Source organism: Mixophyes fleayi, chromosome 1 (genome assembly GCF_038048845.1).
Source record: "Mixophyes fleayi isolate aMixFle1 chromosome 1, aMixFle1.hap1, whole genome shotgun sequence".
Classification (NCBI taxonomy): domain Eukaryota; kingdom Metazoa; phylum Chordata; class Amphibia; order Anura; family Limnodynastidae; genus Mixophyes; species Mixophyes fleayi.
The window spans coordinates 171,013,316-171,038,768 of record NC_134402.1 but is presented as its reverse complement, the minus strand read 5'-3'; the positions used below and the strand labels follow the sequence as shown (position 1 = coordinate 171,038,768).

Sequence of the window (25,453 nt, the reverse complement as noted above, 5' to 3'; positions counted from 1 at the left end):
GCAACAGGATTGGGCAAGGGATTAAATGGGGGGCAAAAGAGAGGGAGGAGTCAAGGGTGATGCCCAGGCAGCCGAGTTGGGGGACAGAAGAGATGGTGGTGGTGTTAACAGTGATGGAGAGATCCAGGCTGGATGAGGATCTAGAAGAAGGGAAAACAAGGAGTTTGTTTTTTGCAATGTTAATTTTCAGAAAGCATGAGGACATCCAAGAGGGGATGGCAGAGAGTCAGTCAGATACACGAGAGAGGAGGGACGGGGAAATATCAGGAGATGAGATGTAAAGTTGAATATCATGGCTGTAAAGGTGATACTGAAGATCGAATGAAGTGATGAGAGCACCTAGGGAGGTAGAATAAAGCAAAAAGAGTAGAGGGTCGAGAAAGGAGTCCTGAGAGACTCCTACAGGGAGGGCGGAGGGGGGGATGAACCAGACATGGTTACAGAAAAAGAGTGGTTGGCGAGATATAAGGTGAACCATGTGAGGACAGAGCCAGAGAGGCAGAGAGAGGGAAGGGTCTGCAAAACGAGGGGGTGGTCCATGGTAGCAAAGGCCGCAGACAGGTCCAGGAGGATGAGCAGCGAGAAGTGACCCCTAGATTTAGTGGAGAGGAGATCATTAGTTACATTGGCCAGGGCGATTTCAGTTGAGTGTTTTTTTAAGAATAGGAGAAATAAGGGCATGTTTAAAGGAGGAGGGGACAATGCCAGTGGAGAGAGACAGGTTGAAGAGGTGAGCTAAGTAGTAGCAGACAGTGGGGAGAGGGAGTGAAGAAGGTGAGAGGGGATGGGATCCAGGTTGCAGGGAGATGGTGGAGAGGAAAGAATGAGGGAGTGGACTTCTTCACCCATAGTAGGGCGGAATATATGAATACTAATGTCAAATGTATCAATAGATAAAGTCATCTTATGTTACCATTGCATTACTGTCCCCTGTAATGCTATTGTACCTTAGAAGGGGCATTATACATACTGATTTTTCTTTCACCAATGGTCTCTGATTTTAGATACAGTAAGTACAGGGGGTCATTGTAGGAAGTTGTGAATTCTGGGTATCAGTGCAAAATATGTGGACTCCCTTAGCCCCCTGCCTCTAACATTGCTCACGGTGTAATGCAGCCTCAGCCTAAGATGTAATATATATTGGCCTATGGAATCTAAAACAGGACAGTAATCTGAACAGAACTCTCATATTTATTCAGAGATATTAACTTTTGCACTGTTTGCACAATCACCAAAGATACAATTGCCACTCAGGAATGTTACACAGAAATAAGTCAGTTAGCAACCATTAGCAGCCATTAATTGCAAACTAATAACCTGCCACAGACAATCACATATTGCAAAGACCAAATTACTAGCCAAATATTGCAAAGAGAACCTGCATTGTCAAACACTGCCCATAGATAAACCTCATTTCCATCTATATATTCCACAGAGGCACCACCATTGCCAGCCATGCATGAACAGTTAAATCACAGATGCCAGCCATATTCTGCATAGAGAAATACTCATTGCTAGTCATTCATTTCACAGTGGAACTCCCATTGTCAGCCAGATACACCCCCAGAGATACACATACCATTCCTGGGTAGGACTATAATTTGCCCCCAAACAGACACAATTATTTGTAGCATGGTTTCAATAATGTGCTGGAAAGATTCCATTGACATGATCGCATCACGCTGTTGATGCAGATCTGTCAGCTGCACATTCATGCTGCAAATCTCCCATTCCACCACATCTCAATAGTGCTCTTTTGGATTGAGATCTGGGCACTATGGAGGCCTTTGGAGTATACTGAGCTAATTGTCATGTTTGTGGAATCAGCTTGAGATAATGTGTGATTTGTGATATGGTGCATTATCCTGCAGGAAGTAGCCATTAGAAGATGGGTAGACTGTGGCCATGAAGGACGCACGTAGTAAGCAACAACACTCAAAAAGGCTGTGGCATTTAATTAAGGCTCAATTGGTATTAAGGGGCCTGAATCCCCATACCCTTACACAACCGCCACTAGCCTGCACCATTGACACAAGGCAAGATGGATCCATGGATTCATGTTGTTTACACCAAATTATGACCCTACCCTCTGCATGTCACAGCAGAAGTTGAGATTTGTCAGACCAGGCAGAGTTTTTCCAATCTTTAACTGTCCAATTTTGGCGGGTTTGTGACCACTGTAGCCCTAGTTTCCTGTATTTAGTTTATTTACAGTAATAAACTTTTACTAGTATGCTTTCTTTATTCATCCTCTCCATTTTAGCTACTGGAGAATGAGCTATCTGTATGTAAAAAAAAAAATATATATATATATTTTTTCACTTGAAGAAGGTAGCATCTTTGCTATTTTTTGCCCTCCTCATTTTCTTGTCCATAGAAGCACTAATAGCATGGGGATGCCTTTTCTAATGGAAACCAGTCCCAACTGTTTAGCTCCTGGGACTTGTAAAAGATCTGAACGGCAGACCTTTTTTTTTTTTTTTTGTATTGTGCATGGCACTGTACATGGTGACTTCTCCACTGAATGGCTCCCATTAGGCTTTCAGCAGAAAAGGGCAAAAGAGCAATTTAATACAAATTTCACACAAAAGTGACAGATTTAATAAACACAGTTCAGGTGTCCCCTCACTCGTATGATTAATTTAAGACAAAAACTAAAAACTTTATTCAGTTAAAAGTCCTGGATGTGCTCTGTGTGGACCATTGAAGCACACTACGGTGTATTGCATTGCGCATTAAGCATACTTTGTAAGTAAGGCCTATTGTTTAACTTTTTTTTAAAAATAAATTAAATCCAGTTTTGTAAAGAAACCCCTATGTACAAGCAACTAATGAAAATGTCTCACACAGGAAGCAGAAGGACAGTAAATTCTCCAGATTTGGATTTTGTTAAATCAAGATTGACTTACCACATCAATTATTTGAAGAAGGGAAAGTTGTAGCTCTACAAGTAAGGGTTGGGAGTCATTCACCACAGGTCTTTCAAGGCGATTGTAATTCCTTAGAAGATCTCTGTAAAGCTTCCTTTGGTATTCACCCTGCTGGGAACCTTTCAATAAACAAGAGAATTCTTTGGTTACGACACTTAATACATATTTGGGGATTTGAAAAAATAAATAAGTTATATATATATATGGATCTGTCAAATCTACATTAAAATGTACTGCTTTTCTCAGTACCTCAGATTATAATCTCTCTGGTATCATTAAATTACATTTTAGTTTATCCCCTGGATGCTTTATGTGAACATAATGCACTTTGCTAATAGAAGAGAAGATAAAAATGCTTAAGCTCTAAAATGAAGCCTTCAAAGAAAATAACACCTTCACTATAGTCATACATGTGCTGCATTTAGCACTGGGTGTTTTGAACGTGGGCATGGCTTCATGAAATCTGGAGATTACCAGGCCATTTTGGAGCGCAATGTTGAACCCTCTGTCACAAAGGTGGGTCTCCATCAAAAGTCAGGCGTATTCCAACAGGACAAGGACCACAAACACACTTAAAAAATCACCCAAGAATGGTTCAAGGTAAGACAGTAGTCTGCTCTGAAGTGGCCAGCAAAGAGTCCAGGGGGTAAATGTATCAAGCTGAGAGTTTTTCAGCGGGTTTGAAAAACCAATCAGATTCTAGCTATCATTTATTTAGTACATTCTACAAAATGACAGCTAGAATCTGATTGGTTGCTATAGGCGACATCTCCACTTTTCAAACCTGCCGGAAAACTCTTAGCTTGATACATTTACCCCCAGATGTAAATCCCATAGAACACCTGTGGAGAGATCTGGAAACAGCAGTTGGGACAAAGCACCTTCACATCTGGGAGAACTGGAGCAGTTTGCAGTTTCCTCCATGGCTATAGGTAGCTGTTGATTGCAGTTATTTTGAGCACAGTCTGTGCTACCAAATATTAAGTAAAGAGAGTAAATCCTTTTGTTAATACCATTTATTTTAATTTTCTGATTTAAATGAATATACACTATTACATTCAGAATAAAAAACAAAGGTTCTGTAATATTAACAGAGAACAAATTGTGGAGAACAAATACAGCTGTACATACATACATACATACATACATACATACATACATACATACAGTACTGAATCTATAGAATATATACATAGTGGATATGATATTTCCACATAAAATGGCACTGCTTTCCTTAAAACCTCAGATAATAATTTTACATCAGATAATTTCTCTATCATTAAATTACATTTTAGCTTATCCCCTGGATGCTTGATGTGTACATAATGCACTTTACAAACAGAACAGAGGACATAAAATGTGTAATCTCTTTAGTAATCACTCCTCTTAGTTCTACACACTTTTTAAAATATATTTTTTCTGATTTCTCCCCATAGTTACTGGCAATAACTGCAACCCTAGAAATATATCCCAAAATGTTATCACCTAGATATCTTGCTTATGGGAAAACAGAAAACATTTACTTTTTTAAGGTCATTATAGAGCCAGCAGAAATCTTATGATTGTTTTTTCAATTATTTGCTGCCCACACCATTTTTCACAAGCCAGACTTCGAGAAGCCACTTTAGACTATAATAGGTCTGCTCTAAATTCAACACTAATAAATCAAATGCAAATTGGATCTAATAGTAACTAATACAGCAATTACCATCAGATCCATTTTGCATGGGTATGTTAGCATGACTTTTGCATTTAAGATCTGATTGCCCCATGCATTTACTAGATAGAAATCCCACTAGCCAGTGACATCATATGTCCTCACACACATGCTTGTGTGTAATTTGTATGGTTCCTGGCCTTGCCACCAGTTTTTATGGCTGTCATGGAAAGAGGGGTCTGGGCTTAATGGCAGAATACAACTGCCATTGTTTGCTGGACAGGTCTGCCCACTGTATATATACAGCAGGAAGTCAGCAAGGGATTAAGCAACTTAATTGGATGTTGAAACTGCTGCTTGTGGGGGCAGTTTTAGTTTTGCTTTGTATAGTGTTCATGTAATTTTAGAAAATTGAACCCCATTTTATTCAGAGCATATCTACATACAATGCTCCTAATTTACAGATTTCACAGACACATCTAGAGAATTAGTGAAAAACACCATCTGTAAATGTAATTCTACAAAGCACTGTAGCACTATTTTAGTTTGTAAAGAAAGGGAACACTACTACAGATTGGGGAATAGTGTTACATTTAGTACGCATCTGTGCAGCAGTGCCAGCAGGGCCGGATTAACCATAGGGGTAACTGGGCTACAGCCCAGGGGCCTATGGCATCCAGGGGTCCCTTGAAAGTGCTCAGCAGTAGTATTGATCGGTCGGGGTCAGTGCTGCTGAGCACTTTCACTGTGGTCCTTTTCCAGCGCGCTGTAGTCTCCTTACTGAGGAGATCTCGTGAGTCTCACTCTCACGAGATCTCCTCAGTAAAGAGCGTACAGCGCACCGAAGAAGGAGGTAAGTGCCCGGGGGGGGGGGGGGGGGCGCGGGCAGCTTGGATCACGGGGGGCGAGGGCAGCTCGGATCATGGGGTCATGGGGGGGGGCCTCATGGGGGGAATGGAGGCCCCCTTAGCCCAGGGGCCTCCATTCCCTTAATTCGGCCTGGAGTGTCAGTGCCAATGCTCACTCAGTTACTTACAACACCTAAACAAGGGTATTTAAAGAATGCTCTATTCATCCAATGACTCAACTGTTATATCATAACACCTGCATATATGTGTTATAGTGTTAGATAGAACAACCTGCCTCATATCTTCTAAGTTTGCCCTGGAGAACAGCAGATGGCAAAGATAACCGCTTTCACCATTCTTATTCGCACTAACCACAGGCCACCAGCCCTCTACACATAGATGGGTACCAAAACTAACATAGTTGGGTATTGTGACTGACAGAGATATGGGTAATTTTTTTGAGAAATGTACCCGGAGGTGGAAACATAATATCAAACTGCTATTAAATATGGCCTATTGCGACTTTCACTAGTAGGGAGGATTAACCTCTTAAAGAGGAAACAACTGCCTAAATGTCTGTATATTTTCCATAATGCTGCTACTAGGCTCACAAAGAGATTGCAGACATTTGAACAGTTCTTATGACAATTATCTGGGGAAAAGGTGCACATGGGCTGTCTTGGAACACTCCAGCTAAGGGCAAAAGATTGACCTTACCTAATTTCCTGTTAGTCTATGTGTGGAGATGAAATATACTGACAGGTTAATTGGTGGCTAGCAAATTGCCCTAGTCTCTGTCTGTGTTTGTGTGTTAGGGAATTTAGACTGTAAGCTCCAATGGGTCAGGGACTGATGTGAATGACTTCTCTATACAGCGCTGTGGAATTAGTGGTGCTATATAAATAAATGATGATGATGTTTTGTTGTGATGTACTGGGCCTGATCAACCAGTAGACTGATCAGGCTGCAGCCTGGGGTGCTGCGTCCTAGGGGTGCTGTGCCAGCGATCTTTTACAAGCGTCTCGTTATGCTCATTTAGCTGCTATCTGGACTTGCTCTGTGGTAACTAGCACATGCTTTGTCAGGCCCCTCTCTCTACAAGTAGGCAGTGAAATCATGGACACCTAATTACCTCCACAATTGCGTTTGTGAAATTAAAGAATGCTCTATTCATCCAATGACTCAACTGTTATATCATAACACCTGCATATATGTGTTATAGTGTTAGATAGAACAACCTGCCTCATATCTTCTAAGTTTGCCCTGGAGAACAGCAGATGGCAAAGATAACCGCTTTCACCATTCTTATTCGCACTAACCACAGGCCACCAGACCGCTTCACAATTTTCATCTTTGTGAATTCAAGGTTCATTCACATCAGCACTTCTGTCAGGATACAAGAGGCAACCCAGCACTGGCTAAACATAGCCCTCCTGTCTAGAAACCGGCCACTGTCTGTATCTGTCATCCTGCACAATACAAGTTTAAATATTTTACAGGCCTTCTCCCCTCAGGAAGTAACCCTGCAGCTTTTACCTGTAGTCTGTGAGTTGAACTCCTCTCTTAGAGGTCTGTGGCAAACCATTCACTTTGTCACTATATATATATATATATATATATATATATATATATATATAGCATTGTAGTGAGTGGTAATAACAATAATTTAGGTTTTTAACTAGTGGACCAGAAAGCCCAAACTCAGTTTTCAGTTGCACTGCACAGGTTCGTCCACAAGTAAGGGCATACTTGCCACCATTTAAAATTGTTCTTCCGGGAGCTGCCAGGGAGAGGTGGGCATGTAGGGGGCGGGGCCCCGAAAATCGTAGATCCCGGTGGGCAGATCAGGGAGATTGCCACACTCTCCCAGGAGTCCGGGAGAGTTGGCAAGTATGAGTAAGGGATGAAGGAGACTAGACCACTGAAGTAATAAATTAACTCTTGCTGCTCCGGACCAGGAAGGCTCAGATGCCTTGTAAATATATTTTGATAAGTGTAATCGATAGGTGATTTTTTACATCCCCGCCATAAGCAGTAATACTTATCATTGCGATGGGGGAATGTTAATTAATAGGTCCCTCAATCTCAAAGAGTGACTACTCTGCCAGTTAACAATGGAGATTTTAAGAACACATCTGTTTTTATTGCATGCAGTATGGTAAATAACGTACTTTATATGTGTGTTTTTGCCTTCAAAGTGCTTTAGCTTATAGTGTATCTGTCTGTTAAGCTAAAGAAAAAATAGCAAATATACTATCACCAGACTAATAAAATCATGTCTGGAAATTCAAAAACTGTTCTTATACAGGAAAGGATAATGATAGTTTTAATTAAGCTAATTAATTTTTGACCATGTGACGATCATATTTTCTGCTCTGTAATACCATTTTATGTCTTGCCCTTGATACCACTATGTGATATTGTGTGCTGTCAAAATGTAATAACCTATAGTAAGTATGGCAAGTCGGCATCCAGGGGGAGGTGGGCATGTGGGGGCAGGGGTGGGAGAATCACGTTGTTTGGCCTTGCCCCCTAAACTCACATGATCAATTATAGCCTATAACGACAGGGGGTGGGGCCACGATCACGTGTGAATCGCATCATAAGCCCCACCAATTAGCTAAAAACAGTGGCCGGGATCCAGGAGGTTGCCCTACTCTCCCGGGAGTATGGGAGAATAGGCAACTATGCAATGAATTTGCTTTTTAGAAATAAAATAATTGATTAACTCAAACACAGTGGTAGGGCCAACAATGTCACAGCAACTCAGTCTCTTGTTCTAAAGATGGTTCATATATAGCTTCATGATTCATAGCTGAACATGTCAATGTTGGAAGTTGCTAAACTAAGGTATTCAATCTAATTAATTTTAAACAAAATAATTATTAATGACATTGGGTCCAGTTTAAATAATAATATATTATTATTTTCACTTTGACTGCACATATTTAAGGTCAAGGTAATATGTATATTACATGGTCTGAATAACAGGACAAAAAAAAGTTCTTGGATGAGTTAACTGATGGGAAACTGGAAAGGCCAAGTAACTGAAGGGATGTCTGTACATAACACAATATAGGTTAAAGAAGATGTGGCAATCATGAAACACAAGCCAAAGTGGTAGAGGAAATACAAAAGGTAGACATCTAAATCAGTGGCCTGTGCAGAACATAAGGCCCGGGATTTGACTAAGGCTACTCTGTGGACAATTGTTATAATTCATCTTGTAATGCTTTATTAATATAAGGAGTGTACTAATCATCAAATATTGTTTGCAAATAAAACCAAAACTAATTGGCGGCAGGGATCATATTAGGACAAGCTGTAATTTGATTATTTTTGTGTGATGTCCTAATATTGTATTTTTTTATATATACAATATAAATGCTCACCAATGTGGATGTGCATATACAATATGGATGTGTATAAACCCAAATGGTAATAGTAACACTGGCACCAAGTTAAGAGTTTCCCACATATGATATTTCAAGAAAAACTTTGAAAATCAATTTACTTTTTGAAAATACATTATGAAAAGAAATCCAAAATAAAACGTAACAATGCAAATAAAACACATGGTAATATATACTGCTAGTATGTAGATGAAGGTACAATAAATTTATGTTTCCTGCACTTCAGCTTGCAATTATAAGCTGACACCCAGGAGAGAAGCCACCCACCTATAACAGTCCTAATCCTGCCTGTACCAGTACCAATGCTCTGGGAGGCTCTTCCTCTCTGGGCTCTGTTCATAGTATTTGCAGATATGTGCAAGTGAAATAATAGTACAGTGTAAAGTACAAATTCTTAGAAATCTTCAGTTTTTTCAGCTTTAAAACAAAAATAAATAAATCACAATTTGTTATAAAATGCTACAATGTGTTTTGTTATTAATAAAATTTTACACTGGTTGTAATTTTTGCTAATGTAAACATTTATAACTTTTACCACAATTTGTCTAGAAAAGTGCCTGCTGAAGTCTTATTGCAGCAGATTTTTATTGTTTACAGGTACTCCTCACTTACCAACCTACCCATTTAATGACCACTCGGAGTTGCGACCAGGTTCTCCCTGGGCCCTGATTGTTATAATTGCTGCTGTTTGTAGAGCTTTACTGTACACATGTTTATTTTCTGTTATGCAGTGTTATGCAAAGTAAAGCAAACTTATCAAAAATACAGTTTTCTTTAGTCTATTTCTTTATTCAGAATCAATAAAAATGATTACAATACATGTAGGTGCATATTACAGTAATGTACTCACTTAGCGACCATTTAGCTTAACGACCTAGTCGTAGGAACGGAACTAGGTCGTTAAGTGAGGAGTACCTGTGTTCCAAAATCAAGCTGATTGGAGAGAAACGTGGGCATTTCTTCCTGCTTGTTAGCTGAGGCTGCACTGAAGCTTCACCCTGAGTCATCAGGAAGTGCCATACACAGATGGTGTTAAAAGGTGAAAAATTTGAAACAAGCAGCAAATTCCATGGACCCAGAGCCCGCCCTAAAGAGGCAAAAAAAGCAGAGAGCCAAGGTGACCCCACTAGTTATTGTGCTGTCATGGATTTTTTTTAGACATATTTGGGGTTATTCAATTGTCAGCAAGTTTTTTTTTCCCCTCAGCATTAAAAAAAAAAAATCTCCTGCGGGTTCTTGACGGCAATAGTGACCATTTTGAGTTAGCCCAGCGGGGAAACTCGGGAATTCAATTGAAAAAGAGAGAACGCTGCCCCCGCGCGTTAAACATTGTGTTTGCGAGTTATTAGCTGAGGTTTAACGCGAGCATGTATAGTGCAAAAAAAGCCTTTGCATAAATTTCCATACATTAGATTGCATTACACATTGATAATATCTACATTACAGTACTTTCTTTAGCATATTTTTTAATTGAACTATTTTTTTACCATAGAATCATCTATACCAGGGGTGTCCAACCTTTTAGCTTCTCTGGGCAACATTGGAAGACGACGAGTTGGTTTGGGCCGCACATAAAATACACTAACACTAACGATAGCTAATCATCGAAAAAACCATAGAAAACATAGTTAACATATTAAACTTACTTGGAAATGAAGTTAGTAAGAGTTAGGAAACCTGTTGCAGAATCATGATTAAAGCAGTAGTCCCATTACCAGCTAAAATTTAACTTACCTGCATCTGCCCCTTAGTGGGGTTCGGGGAATTAATTTCTGCACCCATGAATAATTTTTTTTATTGACCATTTTGAAATGGTCACCGATATAGGTAGCATCAGGAGGACTAATAGAAATCTACAGAGATTTAAAGATAGGGTGGCGGGAAAAATGGCTCATGGAGCAGCCTCCGATGAGGGTAACAGTGGGTGATATTTTCACCCTACTCAGCACTGCACATTTAAAATGGTTTAAAATATTAAAAATACAATTATCTTTTAATACTTATATTAGATACATACAGAGAACACAGTTAGTTCATTATTGCATGGTGCAGAAAGTCCAAATTCAGAGTAACAACAATAAGATACTGGATAATCTTTCACTGCTGCTGATAGTTCGCGCGGGTGACTCCTCTGTGCTGCGCTACGCAATGGATGTCGGGTGTGATGACGTCACCCACGACATTCACTGCGAGTGCCACACGGAGGAGGAGACCAGGGAGGGAGCGGGAGCGCTAGGTGACGGGACCGCAAGGTAATTATTTTCTTTTCTTTTCTTTTTTTTGCAGGATTTTTTTTTTCAGCGCTGCCCCCTTGCCACAACCAAAACTCCTGCTGGGCCACATTTACAGTTGGACAACCATGATCTATACCAGTGGCGGATCCAGGGAGGGGGGGGGCGATCGGGGCGATAGCCCCCCCTTAGCAGGGGCTTGCTGCTGACGGCTGCACACTGTGCAGGTCCGTTTGGCAGTGACAGTGTGCTGTCCCGCTGCTCTGATTGTGTTTTAAACACAATCAGAGCAGCGGGACGGCACACTGCCAATGCTGAACGGACCTGCACATACTGTGCAGCCGTCAGCAGCCGTAGAAATTAGAAAGGGGGCGCTGCCTAAATCGCCCCCCCTAAAATCACCCCGGGTAGAGCAGTTACCTAGATCCACCCCTGATCTATACCATGTCAAAACACATTACTACATTCATATTTGTACCAAAAACATACATAAATATAATTAAGTGATTTTCTTTTTTTTATGTTTATTTTATTTCATTATTTTTTCACAAGAAAATCAACTAACACAAGTTAGGCATTAGTGATAAACATTATTACATGATTTCAAATACTTTTCAGAGGTTTTTTATTTTTAACACACCCCAAAGAGGTGCGAGATAAAACAGCATATAAAATGACTTAACGCAGTAAAAAAAAACAACTCGCTGACAATTGAATACAGTTCAATTCAGTTAGTTATTTTTGTCTTGCATTCTTTTAGTACCCTTATGTAGGAGAAAAGAAAGCCTTCAGGAAACATCATAGAATTGTGGAGCATATGATAAAAAAAATACCTAATGATTAGTCAGACCTTTTTTATGAAGAATGTACACCCCGAGTTATGAAAGATACAGCCCAGCCACATGGACAACTTAAAGAATTAATGGACTAGATAAACAAATCTTTTGTTACTAAGGATGATGAATATACCCATTAAACTGTTACCAGAGCCCTCTATGTATACATCGGACAAATCTGTGAAAAAGGAAAATTGGTCGTCAGTCAGTAAAGGACCCCAGATCATTTTAATCTAGATATATTATCTATATTACTGAAATGGATTAATAAAACTATAGGAATTCAGGTCAGAGCAACATTGCAGGATTATTTCTTTGAGGAGATACAATGTACAATACAAAGCAGCAGGGGCGGATTGGGCATAGGCGTTACTTGAAAGTCTCCGGGTACGCCAGTGGCCTAAAGAGGCCACCCGGAGGCCCTTATTTTTTTTTCTATTTTTTTTTCCACGCGGGGGTTGTAGGCACAGGGGGGCCGAGGGTGGGGGGTAGGCGTATTGAGCCCATGGGTGGGGGTGGAGTTTGGCGCAGGGGGGCTGTGTGTGGGGGGGTGCAGAGGCGATCACAAACATTGGTGATCAGTGGACAGCAACAGGCAGCCAATCGGTAGGCTGCCTGTTGCTGTATGAGGTCCCAGAGTACTATGCGGCAGACAGGAAGTATCACATCACTTCCTGTTTGCCTGATGTGAGGAGCTACGCCGGCCAGAGCAGCTAAAGGGTGAGCAGGGGTGGGGACTGCCTATACAAAACTATAGGGGGGCTGCCTATACTAAACTATGGGGGGCTGCCTATACTAAACTATGGGGGATGGCTGCCTATACTAAACTATAGACGGAAGGCTGCCTAAACTAAACTATAGGGGGTGCTGCCTATGCTAAACTGTAGGGAGGGAGCGCGGGCTGTTATACAAAACTATAGGGAGGGAGCGTGGGCTGCCCATACTAAACTATAGGAAGGGGGCCTGCTATAATGTATGAGGGAAAAGGGGTGTATGTTGCTATGTGTGAGGGAGTTGGGGGGACTTATATATTGTGTGATATTAGAGAAGGGAGGGGGCTGTCTTAACAGCATTTAGGTGGTAGGTATACTATTGATAGAATGGTGGAGTTTAGGTGGGAGCTAATTATTTATTGGGTGCTATTTTATTTGTGGGATGATGGTGGGGCAATTTAATTTTTTGGTGGGGCTTTATAATTTAAGATGAGGTGACAGGACTTTTAATTTAATGCTGGGGTATTTTGGGGCTATTAATTGAATGTGGGACTGAGTTTAGGGATGAGGGCTTTTTATTAAATGTGAATATTAATTATTTAATGCTGGGGATGGTTGTGGTAAATTATTATATTAAACGTAAATGCTATTTATTGCTGGGACTTTTTGGAGAGAGGGGCATAGGTTTATTTATTAAATGGGAATAATATTACTTTTATGTCAGGGCTGGTTGGAGGGAAATAGATCTATTTATCAAGTGTGAGTACTATTATTTTAATGTTGGGACTGGAGGAAGGACTAATTATTAAGTGTGGGTGCTATTGATTTCATGCCAGAACTGGTTGGAGTTTCTACATTTCATTTACCCATTTTTTTTTCCAAATAGGGCCTCCAACATTCCAGGATCTAGACAAGCAGCAAATGATCTAACGAAACCAGCAACCACAGGTGGTGAAAGTGACAAGAACAGGTAGGAGAGAGCAGGACAGTCTGCCAACTGTCCTGAATCTGGTGGGGCAGTCCCGAATTTGGGTGACTGTCTTGCTTAGTCATAATTTGGTTTGAATATAAGGACAGTTGAGAGGTATGTTCCGCTTCACACTGTAATGCTCATGAAGGTAGAGCTTCGTGCAACTTACAGTAGTGCACACAATTTTGCCTGTGTATTTGTCTAAAATGTATCTAAAATCATAACCCTACTGTCTTAAGTGCCCAGCTCTGGTAAAACGTTAGTGGTTCTTTCATTGATTCCATTGCCTGCCTTCTACTTTGCACTGACTGGTCCCATTCTCAGATCACTTTGTTGAACATATGGCCAACCCCCATTGCACTGACAATATTATAGCACTCTCCTCCACTTATGCCATTGTCATCGAGCATAGAAAATGATCAAATTTGCAACTGGACAAACCATGTTGCAATGCAAGGGGTACAAATTGCCTTTTTTTTTTTTGCTGTTTTATCATGTAGTACACAAATACTTGATAGCTTTATTTTTACACTGAAATTAAAGTTAATCTATGCCTTATCCCAACTATATACCTGTCCTTACATTTTAAATGTACCTCCCCCTCTAATGCAACATGGTTTTGCCAAAGTGCAAAATTTCTCCTTGTCTTGCTTTGCTCCTAACTCAAAATCAGGCCCCATGTCTCAATATTTAAACTAGAATAGATCTTTTATTTACAGGGGTGATATACTGGTATATATAGCATGAAAGAGAGAAAAGAATAACATGCTAACATGTACATGTGGAGTACACAATATGATTTTTACTAAGATTACTAATATTAACTCATTAACTCTTATCACTATATATTCCTTTCTACTTGGCAATTAAGTCTCATATACCAGGGGACTAAATATATCTTTACCATCTTGAATATTGAGGCCTATTCTCTGTTTTCTATAGATATTTAATTAACCACAGTCTTAGACAACAACATAATATCTTGCAGCAGGGCTGGACTGGCCATCCGGCACTTCTGGCAAATGCCAGAAGGGCCAATGGTCAGATGGGCCGCGCAGGGTCGGACTGGCCCACCGGGGGACCCTGATTGCTCCTTCTTCGTTGGTGGGGGAAAAACTTAAAAAAAACCAAAAAACAAAAACAAAACAATACTCACGTGACCGTGGCGCAGGGGCCCCTCCTCTCTGCTCCGTTCTCAGTGAATGTCAGTGAGGAGCGCTGCAGAGAGGAGTCGGGAAGAAGACAGAAGTCAGAAGAAGAGAAGAAAGAAACCAATAGCAGAAGGGGGGCCAAAGCAGCATGCCACAGGTTGATGAAGGGGGGGGCAAAAGCAACGTGGAGGGCGCAGTGTGGTCATAAGGAGGCACAGCATGGTGATTAATGGGCACAGTAATGTGTGTGTGATGGCACAGTGGGCTTGTGGCAATGTAATGCATGTATGGTAGGTGGTGGCTAAATAATGGGTGCTATTTTGTTTGTATGGTGAAGGTTGGGCAATTTCATTTTATAGTGGGGACTATAAATTTAAGATGGGTGGTTCGGGGGCTATTAATTGAATGTGGTGCTGAGTTTTCAGGAGCATGAGGTCTATTTATTGAATGTGAATATGAATTATTTAATAGCAGTGATGGTTGCGGGGAATAGGTATATTTATTATAAGCAAATGCAATTAATTTATTGCAGGGGCTGTCTGGAGGGAGAAATATAGGTTTATTAAATGTGAATACTATTACTTTAAAGTTGGGGCTGGAGAAAGGACTAAGTATTAATTGTGGGTCCTATTGATTTAACACAAGGGCTGGTTGGAATTTTCTAAATGTACCCATTATTTTTTCCAAACAGGGCCCCCAACATTCCAGGATCCAGACAAGCCGCAACTAAAGAAACCAGCAGCCACAGGTGGTAAAAGTGACAAGAAGAGGTAGGACAGTCTTTCAAATGTTCTGAGTCTAGTGCAGGCTTGGCTAACCTGTGGCTCTCCAGGTGTTGTGAAAGTACCAGCATACCCTTCCAGCAATAAGCTGCTATATATTGGCAAAGCATGCTGGGGCTTGCAGTTTCACAACACCTGGAGTGCCACACGTTAGCCAAGCCTGGTCTAGTGGGACAATCCCGATTTTTGGTGACTGTTCTGACCAATCTAAGGGGCAGGTCAAGACTGTGTACTCTTTATATACACACACGGCATTCTTTATATACTACACTATGGTGCTAGCTGTCCTTCGTGAGCTGACCACTCCCCCTCTAGTGTCTGGACTCACCTCTATGATGGCTGGCCACACACCTTCTAGTGGGCCTCTGGCGTTGCAGTTCCCCGGTGGACCCTTCATGCCCCAGTCCGACACTGGGGCCGGGTCCTGGGCAGAGCTGGATTAAGGCTTTGGGGGGCCCGGGGCACTTAAGACAGGGGGGGCCCCTAAGATCTCAAATTAAGAGCATAGTGTCTGCAGGTTGTCTGCACAAGAAAGTCATTACTTACACAAACTAAAATACTTTACATTAAAACAATCATCAAAACCCCACATTAAAATGGGCATTGACACCACACATTAAAACCAGCAATGATACCACTGATAACGCACATTAAAACTAGCAATGATACTGCACAATAATACTAGCTATGATACTGCACATTAAAAATGCAATTGATAACACACGCTATCTATTTATATAGTGCCACTAATTCCGCAGCGATGTACAGAGAATCCCCATTGGAGCTTACAGTCTAAATTTCCTAACACACACACACAGACAGACACACAAACAGAGAGACTAGGGTCAATTTAATAGCAGCCAATTAACCTACCAGAATGTTATTGGTGTGTTGGAGGAAACCCACGCAAACACGGGGAGAACATACAAACTCCGCACAGATAAGGCCTTGATAGGGAATCTAAATCATGACCCCAGTGCTGTGAGACAGAAGTGCTAACCACTAAGCCACCATGCTGCCCATAAAACCAAGATGTTTTTTTGTTCCCATTTACATAAGGCAGTGTAAATAAATCCTTCACTGCTATGGAGAGTAGCACTGAATAAAAAAAGGAAAAGACAAAACTCTGCATACGCCACCATCTTTAAAAATATCACAAAAAACCCTGCTTCTTATTCCTGTCAAATATATATATATTTGTTCACTGTTGTAACAATAATATCAAAACTAGGCTCTCTGAATTCTAAGTGATATTAAAGGTTCGATGGAACTGACTATTCTCACTGACAAGGCAGGAATGGTTAGGTAAGCAAATGACAACAGAGAAATCCTTGTTCCACCTAAGGCCTGTTATCCAATGGTGTAAAAAAATGCAGGTTTAAAACGCATATAAACGATATGCATCATCATTCAGTTCACATTTTGCATATTAAGGGTTTTCTTGATATCTACTTATATATGATTTATTTGTTTTTCCACAGTTTAAATATGTGCCCAGCAGGGCCGGACTGGGAGTAAAAATCAGCCCTGGCATTTCAAGCATACAGGCCCATCTCTGTTGATGAGCAGGACAAAATCGTGTGCCGCTGGGCAGCAAATCCTGACTAAGCGGGACAGTCACCCACCAAATTCAGGACAGTTGGCAGACTGTCCTCGTCTCTCCTACCTGTCTTGTCATTGTCCGCACTTGTGGCTGCTGGTGTCTTTAGATCAGTTGCTGCTTGTCTGGATCCTGGAATGTTGGAGGCCCTATTAGAAAAAAAAAATGGGTACATGAAATTTAGAAAACTCCAACCAGCACCGGTGTTAAATCAATATAGCACCCACATTTTAAATTTAGGCCTCACTCCAGCCCCAACATTAAAATAATAGTATTCACATTTGATAAATACATCTATTTCCCTCCAACTAGCCCTGACATTAAATAGTATATACATTTAATAAATATACCTATTTCCCTACAACCAGCCCTAAACATTAAATTAATAGTATTCCCATTTAATAAGTTAACCTATTTCCCTCCCTCCAAACAACCCCAGCAAGAAATTAAATAGCATTTATGTTTAATAAAAATAACCATTTCCCACAACCATCTCAGGCATTAAATAATTCATAATCACATTCAATAAACATACCTCATTTTCCCCAAACAGCCCCACATTCACTTAATAGTACACATTACAGTCATATACTGTCCCCCCCACACATTACAGTCATATACTGTCCCCCACACACATTACACAGTCGTATACTGTCCCCCCACACACATTACAGTCATATATTGTCCCCCACACACATTACAATCATATACTGTCCCCCACACACATTACAGTCATATACTGTCCCCCACACACATTACAGTCATATACTGTCCCCCACACACATTACAGTCATATACTGTCCCACACACATTACAGTCATATACTGTTCCCCACACACATTACAGTCATATACTGTGTCCCCCCCCACACATTGGCCATTTTTATTATCCCCCACACACGTTACAGTCATATACTGTGTCCCCCCCCCACACATTGGCCATTTTTATTGTCCCCCTCCTACAGTCATTGCCCCTGCATACATTGTCACTTACCCCCCTTTCCCATGCATACATTGTCACCCACCCCCCCCCCTTCCCCCTGCAGACATTTTCCGCCCCTGCAGACATCACTTCTCCCGTGCATTAATTTTTAGTTATTGCCACCCCAGCCCCCCTCCGCAGTACCTGTCACTATCCCCTGGACGGATTAGAAAAAAAAACAGCGCACCAACTTACCGAAGGCTCCTGGGCGGCTGCGTCGGCGCGATGTGACGTCATCGCGTGGCCGCGCGGAAGTTTTAAAAAAAAAAAAAAGAGAGAAACTATGACGACTCACCTGCTTACTTTCTTGGTGCTTAGGAGGAGCTGCTGCTGCACATGCGCAGCAGCTCAATTTCGGACATTTTTGACAGTACAGCAGCTGCGGTGCTGCTGTACTACTGGCAAATGTTTAGAGATCATCCAAGGGTTAAGGAGTGCTCGCATTTGTCAGGGGGCCCCCGCAGTTGTATTTCACAGCAACTGGCAGGTGAGGTGATGCGGGGGGCCCTTGGAGAGAGGGGGGCCCGGGGCACGTGCCCCCTGTGCCCCCCCCTTAATCCGGCTATGGTCCTGGGTAGTCAGTGCACTGTGAGTGCACCAACACTGACAGTGACAGGCTTCCTGGTGGCTGGCCCCCTCCCATGAACCAGCTACCAGATCACATATGTTGCGCATAGCGCTGCACATTTAAATCTGGCCGGGTCCTGCAAGGCAGCTGTCAGAGGAGAGGACAGAGAAGAAGGCAGAAGACAGAAACAGGATGAGAAAAGAAGATGAGAAGGTAAGTACACTAAAATGGGGGGGGGGGGATACACATATAAAAATGATGGGATGGGAAGAGAGAGGATGCCACACAGAAAAATAGGAGGGGGGGTGCCACACAGAAAAAACGGAGGGGGGGAGGATGCCACACGGGTGGAAAGAGAAAGAATGCCACAAGGAAAAATGGTGGGGGCGAGAGAGGATGCCACACAGGGATGGAAAGAGAAAGGATGCCACTCGGGGGTGAAAAGAGAAAATTTTGCTACATGGGAGGGGGAAAGAGAATGGATGCCACACAGAAAAATGGGGGCAGGGAGAAAGGAAGCCACACGGGTGGGGGGGTGGGGCAGGGCAGATTGGGAACTTAAAGTGGCCCTGGAAAAAAGTCAGAAAGTGGCCTCATTTAGGTGGGGCCAAATAAATGGTAGGTGGGGCCCAGTATATGTGTGCACCCAGTGTGTCTGCCCGTGTGTTTGCCCAGAGTATGTGTGCCCAGTGTGTGTATCTGTATAAGTGTGTCCTGTTCTTGTCACTTTCACCTTCTGTGGCTGCTTGTGTCTTGGCTCAGTTGCTGCTTGTCTGGATCCTGGAATGTTAGAGGCCCTATTTGGAAACAAAATGGGCACATGAAATTTAGAAAACTCCAACCATCCCCGGCATTCAATCAATAGCATATACATTTACTAAATAGCTATCCTCTCCCCAAACTCAGCACCACATTCAATTAATAGACCCCAAGCTACCCCATTTTAAATTAATAGGCCCCAACAATAAATTAAATTGCCCCACCATCACCCCACAAATAAAATATTACCCATTAAATAATTAGCCCCCACCTAGACACCACCATTAATTTAATAGCCTACCTCCCACAAAAATTATATTAAGAACCCCCCTAACACTCTATTTTAAGAACCCTCCCTCCCTTCCATACCTCATGCTTAATATTAAGAACCCCACCCCCATCCCCCTCACACACACACATATATATATATATATATATATATATATATATAATTTATTTTTTAAAGCCCCAATCACAGTCACACACTATATTAACATACCCTCCTTCCCTCACACACCATTTATATATTAAAAGCCCACCCAATCACACACTGTATTAACATACCTCCACCCTCCCCCCTCACACTTACACTTACCTTGTAACATCCTCTGTCTGAGAGATGCTTACAGCCTCTCCTGCCGCTCTGCATGTCTGGCTGCTTCCTCCGGCATAATATGGCATAATATGAACTGGGGCACGACTGTATGGTATAATATGATTTTGGGGCACTACTGTATGGTATAATATGATTTGGGGGCACCAATGTATCAACTGGGGGCAGTATTGTGGTATAATATGATTTGGGGGCACTATTGTATGAACTGGGGCACTATTGTGGCATAATATGAACTGGGCCACTATTGTGGAATAATATTATTTTGGGGCACAACTGTATGGCATAATATGATTTGTGGGCTCTATGGTGGCTTAATATAGTAACATGTAACATAGTTGATGAGGTTGAAAAAGAGACACCAGTCCATCAAGTGCAACCTATTTTGGATCTCCTGCGATCATGCACTTATATTTAAAACTAATCCAGAGTAAGCAACCGCCAATCTGTTTCAATTGTGAAAATCCCCCCAGACTCAATATTGCAGTCCTATTTTTACACTATATCCACTACTATCCTTCATTTTAATTAACGGTCGTATCCCTGGATACACCTTTCCGCTAAAAATTTGTCTAACCCTTTCGTAAACATATCTATTGACTCTGCCATCACAACCTTCCCTGGCAATGAATTCCATATCTTGACTGCCCTTACTGTAAAGAACCCCTTCCTTTGCTGGTTGTGAAATTATCTCTCCTCTAACCTCAGGGGAAGACCATGTGTCCTGTGTATGTTCCTTGGGGTAAAAAGTTCCCATGAAAGCTCTCTGTATTGACCCCTAATGTATTTGTACATAGTAATCATATCTCATCTTAGACGCCTCTTTTCTAAAGTAAACATGCCTAAACTGGCAAACCTTTCCTCATAACTTAACGACTCCATACCCTTTATCAATTTTGTCGCCCTTCTCTGAACCCTTTCTAGTTCCAAATGATCTTTTTTATAGAGTGGTGCATATTCAAGATGAGGTCTTACCAACGATTTATACAGTGGCAAAATTACACTGTCTTCCCTTGCATCTATGCCCCTTTTTATGCATGCCAATACTTTGTTTGCCCTTGCAGCTGATGCTTGACATTGAGCACTATTGCTAAGTCTACTGTCTACGAGCACTCCCAAATCCTTTTCCATTATAGATTCTCCTAAATTAATTCCATTTAATTTATAGATTGCGTTCTTGTTTTTGATCCCTGAATGCATAACCTTACATTTATCTGTGTTAAACCTCATATTCCATTTGGCCGCCCAATCCTCCAGTTTATTTAAGTCCCTCTGTAGAGAAGCTACATCTTGCTCTGATTTTATTACCTTACAGAGTTTAGTGTCATCTGCAAAAATAGAAACTTTACTCTCTAAACCATCACCAAGGTCATTAATAAATATATTAAAACGGAGTGGTCCCAGCACGGAACCTTGAGGTACTCCACTTAAGACTTTTTACCAATTAGAAAATGTTCCATTTATCACAACTCTCTGTTCCCTATTCTCTAACCAGTTTTCGATCCAAGTACAAATTTTGATTCCTAGACCCAGTTCCCTTATTTTGTAAACCAACCTCTTGTGTGGCACTGTATCAAAGGCCTTTGCAAAATCTAAGTAGACCACATCTACTGTCCTGCCCTGGTCTAATTTCCCACTAACTTCCTCGTAGAAACTAATTAGATTAGTTTGACATGACCTATCCCTCACAAATCCATGTTGATTCCCACTAATAATTTTATTGCGTACCAAGTAATCCTGAATACTATCCCTTAAAATACCTTCCAGTAGTTTCCCCACTATTGGTGTCAGGCTTATAGGCCTATAATTCTCTGCTTGTGATTTCGTCCCCTTTTTAAACAACGGCACCACATCTGCTATTCGCCAATCCCTTGGTACTGAGCCTGATGAGATTGAATCTCTGAAAATTAAGAATAGTGGTCTAGCTATTTCCGAGTTTAACTCCATAAGGACCCTTGGGTGTATGCCATCTGGACCTGGAGCTTTATTTATCTTAATATTCTTCAGTCGCCTTTGGACTTCTTCCTCTGACAACCAAGTATTAATTAATGGCATGGTTTCATTTCCATTTTTATGTATTACTCCTGCCATTTGTTCCTCTCTGGTAAATACTGAAGAAAAGAAAGTGTTTAATACCTCTGCTTTTTCCTTAGTATCATTTATCAATTCACCCATCTCCCTTCTTATGGGTCCTATATTATCTTTTTTAATCCTTTTGCCATTTATATACTTAAAAAACTTTTTGGTGTTTGTCTTACTTTCTTTTGCAACGTGCCTTTCATTTTCTAGTTTAGCCAATCTAATTTCCTTTTTGCATGTTTTATAACATTCCTTGTACCTACGGAAGTACTTCTCTGACCCTTCAGACTTAAACAATTTAAATGCACGCTTCTTCCTTTGCATTTCTTCCCTTACCTTTTTATTTAGCCACATTGGTTTAGACTTAATTCTTTTACATTTATTTCCCATAGGAATGAACTTATACGTGTATGTTTCCAACAACATTTTAAAGACAGCCCACTTTTCTTCCGTATTTTTTCCTTCAAAGGCTTTGTTCCAGTCTATGCTCTTTATAGACTCCTTTAGCATATTAAAATTTGCCTTTCTAAAGTTTAAAGTCCTAGTTGATCCCTTATACCGTTGTTTCTGGAAACTAATTTCAAATGAGACCATATTATTATCACTGTTTTCCAAGTGCTCCTTTACTTGAATATTTGATATTACGTCTACATTTTTTGTTATTACTAGGTCCAGTATAGTCCGGTTCCTAGTTGGTTCCTCTACTAATTGGGACATGTAATGGTCTTTTAGCGTGCTCAGAAACCTATTTCTCCTAGCTGTACCGCAGGTCTCAGTACTCCAATCAATGTCCGGATAATTAAAATCCCCCATAATTAAAATTTGACTTAGTTGTGTAGCCTTTTCAATTTGCTGTAGAAGTTGGGCTTCCTCAATCGTACTAATATCTGGCGGTTTATAGCATATCCCTATCAGCAACTTCTCTGAACTTTTTCCTCCGCTGGATATTTCCACCCACAATGCCTCTATATTATCACCAATATTCTCGTATATATATCAATTGGGGGAATGTGCTCAGGCATGAGGGAAGGGGAGACTGTTAATATAATGTGGAAGGTAGGCTATTCATTTAATGCTGGAGTTTAGGTGGGGGCTAATTATTTAATTGGTGCTATGTAGTTTGTGGGGTGATGTGGGTCACTTTAATTTAATATTGGGGCCTAGCAAATTTAAGAAGGGGTGATTGTACCTTAAATTTAATGCTGGGGTGGTTTGGGGGCTATTAATTGAAAGTGGGGTTGTTTGGGAAAAAATAACGTCTATTTATTAAATGTGAATATGATTTATTTAATTGCAGTGATGGTTGCGGGAAATAGGTATATTTCTGAAACATAAATGCTATTTAATTTATTGCTGGGGTTGTTTGGAGGCAGGGAATTAGGTTTATTTATTAAATGTGAATACTAGTATTTTAATGTTGAGGCTGGAGAGAGGCTTAATTATAAAACATGGGTTGTATTGATAAAACACCAGGGCTGGTTGGAGTTTTTTAAATTACATGCACCCATTTTTTCCCAAATAGGGCCTCCAACATTCCAGGATCCAGACAAGCAGCAACTAAAGACACCAGCAGCCACAGGTGGTGAAAGTGACAAGAACAGGTAGGAGAGAGCAGGACTATCTGCCAACTGTCCTGAATTTTGGTGACTGTCTTGTTTTGTGAGATTTGGTCCGACTACAAGGACAGTTGGGAGGTATGTCCCACTTCACACTGTACTGTTTGTGAAGGCAGAGCTGCGTGCAACTAACAGAATTGCACACAGTATTGCCTCTGTATTTGTCTAACATTTGTCTAAAATGATAACCATGTTACATAATAGGGGACCCTGTTTTAAAAACCCCAGGCACCCTGAGTGTTAATCCAGCTCTGGTTAGCAGGAGGGAGCGTATATCTGCTCCTAGTCCCTGGATAGGACACAGCCTGCAGAGCAAGCCGAGGAACTCTAAGTCTCACAAGATTTGTGATCTCGTGATGCTAAGAGCTTCCCTGTTCACTCTACAGGAAGTTCCCACCCTAATGGATGTCAGTAGCACCAGAAGCATAGATAAGTACAGTGGGCTGTGGGTGTCATAATGTACCTGGTGGGATGGCTTAATGTGGCTGGGAGGGCATGTTAAATGTTATGTTTTATTATAATGTATGTATCAATGCCCCATGTTGGCCACACCCACAACACAATGTGGTCACGGCCTTTTTGTGAGCGGAGGCACACAGTTTCTTTCCTGCTGAAACTAAGGTGGGCCTGTGTACTTTAAATGCCAGGGCTGAATTTTAGTCCCAGTACGGCCCTGTCTTACAGAAACAAGAACCAATGTTATCATCACACTTACACATTGTCTTCTCCGTTTCTTTTTTTTCTCCCAGGACACATTGTCTGTCCCATACAGAAATTCTAGCAAGTCCTGAAGTTCTGGCTATCATGGCCTTATTTCACAATGTCTATCATTAATATCAACGTTTACATTTTTTTCTTAAAATGTTGCTTGATTTAGCCTTATTAATTCCTTGATTTAATAATGAATATTGGGACTGTTTTTATAGTATTTCTCACTTTTGTGTGTTTTAAGCTTTGTTTTACTTTGCATGAAGTGCACATAGAAATGCACTTTACTGCCAAAGTACAAATGGAAGTTGCTGAGTATGTCCCATTAAAAGTATAAAAAAATGTTGTGGGGCTGAATCATTAAAGAGTGCAAACTATAAAAAAGGAATAACTTTCTATCTGGGCAAAACCATGTTACATGGAAGGGGGGGGTAAATTTAAAATGTGGGGACAGATTTATAGTTAGGATAGGGCACGTCCTAGACCAACTTAAAATTTCAGTGTAAAAATAAAGCTATCAAGTATTTGTATATGCAAAATAATAAACTAATTTGCACCCCTTCCATTATAACATGGTTTGTCTTGGAGAACATTTAATCCATTTTTTCCCTTACTTTCCTTAATGACTCAGGCCCTGTGTGTCCATTTGTAAAACTGGGAATGCCTCCCTAACAGAGTCTCCTCTACCCCACCAGTGGATTTAAATGATTCTGTCTTGTTTTTCCAGTTGGATGCCAATCCTTACTTCTAATTCAGTGGTCAGGGAACAGGGGTAAAAATGAAATTCCTGGGGGTAATGCTGACATTCACATGCTGTCAGTTGGATTGTAGACCCCTTTAAATGTGAAATTGCTGTTGTACCAGTAGAGCCTCAAGCTTCGATGCAATAATGAAGCACGTATTGCAAACAAAGCAGATCTGTCATATTTTTGAATGTCAACAGCTGCAAAGGCATTCAAGATTGCACATGAGGAGGCAGTCGAAAAGTGGCTGCCTTT

At 41.0% G+C, this 25,453-nt stretch overlaps 1 protein-coding gene across 1 annotated transcript in view; it reads right to left on the bottom strand.

The window, feature by feature from the left end:
- LOC142106658 (neuronal acetylcholine receptor subunit alpha-7-like) overlaps window positions 1-25,453 on the bottom strand; it is a 202,156-nt gene that overhangs the window by 158,745 nt on the left and 17,958 nt on the right. The window contains exon 2 of the mRNA XM_075189653.1: window positions 2,910-3,049. Coding sequence (XP_075045754.1) covers window positions 2,910-3,049 — 140 coding nt within the window. The remainder of the gene's footprint in view (window positions 1-2,909; window positions 3,050-25,453) is intronic.